The following is a 4,542-nucleotide window of genomic DNA, read 5'->3' on the forward strand; positions in this document are numbered from 1 at the left end:
AGTGTTCTTTGAACCATCTTCTTAATATACATCTGTTTAAAGTGTTAAATTTCTATTAAAAAAAATTAACTGATTTTTTTTAAAGAAAAATAGGGGAGTGATGGAAGGGCCAGGTTATCCCTTAAAATCCCCCTCTTTAGTTCTTGTGTAAGACAACAATGCTCATCCATGGACTCGGTGTTCTTCACAATTAAAGTAAAATTGCATTCCAATCCGACCCTAAAGAAATGTAAGTAAAAAATACAAAAGAATAAATTGAAAAAAAAAAAAAAAACTAGAGCAGCAAAAAGAGAAAAATTAAAAAAAGAAGAAAAGGACTGTACAAGATTTTAATTAGTGTTTTCGGAAGCTGCAGGAGCTGTCCAATACTTCTTCACAGCAAATAGAAGTTTCCCCCTTTCAAGAGGCCCATTTTCATCGTCTACAATCATACTATCCCATTCCAATCCATTCACCATGCTCTTTACTTTTACTAATATATCAACGTCATCTCTGATGATAACACTTCCTTCAGGCCTAAGAATCCTATCCATTTCTAGTAGAATGTCTTCCATTTCACATCTACAACACACAAACATATTAGTGTGGTTCTACATGGTTTGAACTTTGAATCGTTCAAAACTCTCTTTTATTTCTAATAATGAAATGCATTTCTAAGATAAAAAATAATAACGATAAAGTTTTACATATTGAAGTTATACATAAAATTCAACACACAAAACATTTGTCTTAAAAAAATAAAACCTGTAAAGCAATATATTATTATTACCTGTTACTGTAAAGGCTGAACACTGAATCAGCATGAATTAGATCATAAGTTCTAGGATAAGTAGACATTGCTTCACACCTGCCAGAGAATTAAATGATTCATTCCAGCATTTGACAAAACATAGAGACAGAAAGAAATAGAAAACTTCATGAATAATGGCACAAGAGATTACTGTGCTAACCAATCATGATATATTCCAATCAATCCACGTTCATATATTGCTCCAAGTGTGTTAACCTTGGCCTGAACAGGAACCACATTCATGACCCAAACAGGATCATTAATTAGTACAGCGGCAAATCCACCCAAGTAGGCATTCATGTCCAAAAGGTTGCGGTACCTTCCAGCATTTCCTAGTTGATTGTTTACTGTCTTAAAATATGATACCCTTTTCTCCCACGTCTTATAATCTTTCGAATAAGTTTTGGGTGTAACACTTTCTATGGTACCCTTATAAATCCTTGGTGGGATGGATTCTAGTCTGTTTGGCCAAGTGTTCAACATTCCACCTGCGATTTCTTCTTTGTTAGACACTTGAGGCACAGGACTCAAACATGTTTGCAAAGCGGTATACCTGAGGGTGACCAAAATAATTATAAAACAAATGCATGAAACTAAACTCATCCACATTAAACAGAACACTAGGAGATTGGACAAACCAGGCCTTGTCAGGATCGTTTTGTACATTGCAGAAAGACCTCTCTAGTTTATTGGCCTTGCAATCTAAATGGTTTTTTGGTTTCTGCCAAATAGCAATATCATCCTTCTCCACTAGCTTGTTCCAGCAAAGACTTTTGGCTACCTTCTCAATTTTGGTCTGCTCTTTGTTCAGATCCTCCACTGTTCTTTGCCACCCTTTCCAGTATTTCTTCCAGTTGATTGGTGGCCCAGATAGAATCCAGTACCCGCCAGGGCGTAGAACTCGATCAATTTCATTAAGAAAAATCCCATCTAGACAAAGGAGTCTCGTTAATTAGATCTTTAATACGTTAATAAATAAATAATTTTTTTATTAAAAAGAGTTCATGAATAACATTTTTTCATAAAAAATTACTTTTAACTCTTTAACTAATAACTTTAGAATATTGATTAACATTTATTACTAATGATAAATCATGAAACTAGTGGTCTGTTTTTCTATTTTTATTTATGACTTGAGATGATTTGTATATAATTCAAGGCCTAAAATATAATTTTGGTGCGGATTATAAATAAAATATAGCATACCATATTCGGCCCATGGAATGAGGCAGCGAGAGCAATGAGACATGTCAAAAGCTCTCGAAGGGAAAGGGAGCCTCTTGGAGGCAAGAACACCAATCAATGCAGGGACTCCTCGCTCAAGAGCAAACTGAACTTGTGCTTCGTGGGTATCCCTTGGTGCAATTGACAATGTTAGAATGTCACGGGATAGAAGATAGGCTCCCCAACTAGCAACCTGCATTAACAATGTTTGTGTGAAATGGATGTTCTTGAGTCAAATTCAATTTCTTTGAATTTTTCTATCCATATCATTCGATTTTTTCAAACATTTATTTGTTTTCCCCTTCTTCATTCCAAAGTGTTTTCTTGATCGATCGCATTTAGATCACCCATTTAAAAATGAGTCATACTGGTTAGTATGAAAAGAATTGGACAAAAGCATATACAATGGTGTGATTTCTATCATACACACATTCTTTTTCTTTAACAATACTCAACTAATGAAAAACACCCACGTGTATTACTGAAATATTCGTGCAAAAAATATTCTAAAAGATCATAAATTATTATGACATGGATTAAAATTACTTTGCTTATACAAGAAGAATATCATGTAATGGATTGCGGATATGTAGACAAGAATATTTAATGTGAAAAATTCGTGTCGGGTGGCAGACACGCGTACAGGCAGTTACACTTTCTTTTGATCTGACTCCTGTTTAAACAACTAATACAACTTCACTTAACACCTAAGCACGCTTAATTACTCTAAACAAATTCAACGCATAGCCCACATAAAAACAAACGCCAACTCAGTTCATAACTTCCAGTCTTCGAACCAATACCATTTCATTTTTATCTTTTTATTTTCAAACGTTGCTTAACTTCGTCACTCAGAAAATAAGCCAGCTAAACTATTTTCACACAGTTACCAGCATTTAATGTAAAGAAGAATGTTACAGCTATTGTCAACATCGATCCGGGTGAAAACTTTGAACTGAATACAAGTTTGACTCCATCGACGCAGATAAGAAATTCACATTTACAAGGAAAAAAATATCTTTTTTTTCAAATATTAGAAAAGAAATATCAATTGCATATCTATATGTGCTGCAAATAAGAAATGCCTATTGGAAAAGCTACAAATAAAGAGCAATATATATATATATATATATATATATATATAAACCTGCATAATTTTTTTTATTGTATCATATTATCTATTACATATTTTATTTTCTGTCTTCTTCTTTCCTTCTATCTATCTCTTCTTTTCACCAAGACACCCCCACATTATTTATAATGCAATGCAATATACGAAATAGTCGCTGGTTAATTCATAATTTTATGTGGAAAAATATTGCTTACACAACTTGAGTGTATTGTATAATAATAATAAAAAAAAATAGTACATAAAAGATAATATAAAATATTTCATATGATATTATCTTTCATCATTAAAAAGTTTAAAATCATAAGGAAAATAATTATTTAATTTCATATTTAACACAATAAAAATAGGAGAAGGTTAGACTCACCCCACAGCCAGTATCAAGAGCAGTCCTAACAGAGCCATCTTTGAGATTGATCAACTTTCCGATGTCATCAATGTAAGCATCGGCACCGTTGGGGAACATGGTTCCGCCGCCAGGGAAAATGAAGCGGTCGACGTCGAACCGGATCCAATTCTGCACAGCCTTCTCCACGGTGAGCTCCCGATGGGGGACGTTAGCGAACCACGCAACATCCCTGCTTGCGGGCCACGGGAAGGGGTTGAGGTAGCCATAGGGTGGCGGAACCCTACATCGCAAAGCCTCCCTCTCCTCCACGGGGCAGTGCCTCTCCCTGTATATCATTCTGCTCCGCTTGTACCGCAGCGACCTTTGAGGATCCTCGCACGGCGTGTACTCGCTGTAGTTGGCGCTGCAGCGTGGGAAGCTTGTGAACGACGTCGTTGTGACGTTGAAGTGGTTGGATGGCTGGGTTGTGGAGAGGGAGAGTAAGGTGGTGAAGCGAGTTCCTTGTTGTTGGTAAGCAGCGAGGAGGTAGGAAGCGATGCATAGAAGGGTGATAAGAAGGAAGAGATGGGTTTTTCTGGCGTTGAAAATGGATGATAACGTGGCGTTGTGGCGTGAAGACGTTGAATCTCCACCCGCCATTGTTGCTCTCTGTTGGCTACGATTCTTTTCTTGTTTTAATTGGGAACAAAGATCGTATGTTGTTGTATTGTATTGTATATATATACGGAACAACAATGGAAATTTATTTCATTCGTTTGAATGTATCCTTTTGTCTCTAGTGATCTCATGAATTATGCAACCCTTCGCTATTTTTCCAATTATTAAAAAAAATAAATTATTTTATTTTAAATATTTAGTGATAATCACAGTAAAGGGAGGAATTTACAGGATTTGTTAGCTGTACCTTGATGAGGTTTTAATATCATTAATGAAATATCCTGTTGCAATGTTTTATAAAGAAAATATTTAAATAAAAATGAATGTATTTACTAGTTAAGAAAGATAAAAATAATTTAATATTTTTTATTTAGTAAATGCAATGATTAATCG

The 4,542-nt window shown here is 35.0% G+C and overlaps 1 protein-coding gene across 1 annotated transcript; it reads right to left on the reverse strand.

Annotated features, from left to right (window-relative positions):
- Window positions 1–329: 329 nt before the first annotated feature.
- Window positions 330–4,131, reverse strand: LOC113871820 (probable methyltransferase PMT16). Its single transcript, XM_027508919.1, has 6 exons — window positions 3,511–4,131; window positions 1,997–2,207; window positions 1,429–1,720; window positions 951–1,343; window positions 770–847; window positions 330–561 (listed from the first exon to the last, which is right to left on the reverse strand). Exons 1-6 carry the CDS (start codon window positions 4,129–4,131, stop codon window positions 330–332), a joined length of 1,827 nt encoding a protein of 608 aa, XP_027364720.1.
- Window positions 4,132–4,542: the final 411 nt, after the last annotated feature.

The sequence above is a fragment of the Abrus precatorius genome, unplaced genomic scaffold, assembly GCF_003935025.1.
Source record: "Abrus precatorius isolate BTA unplaced genomic scaffold, Abrus_2018 Scaffold7, whole genome shotgun sequence".
NCBI lineage: Eukaryota > Viridiplantae > Streptophyta > Magnoliopsida > Fabales > Fabaceae > Abrus > Abrus precatorius.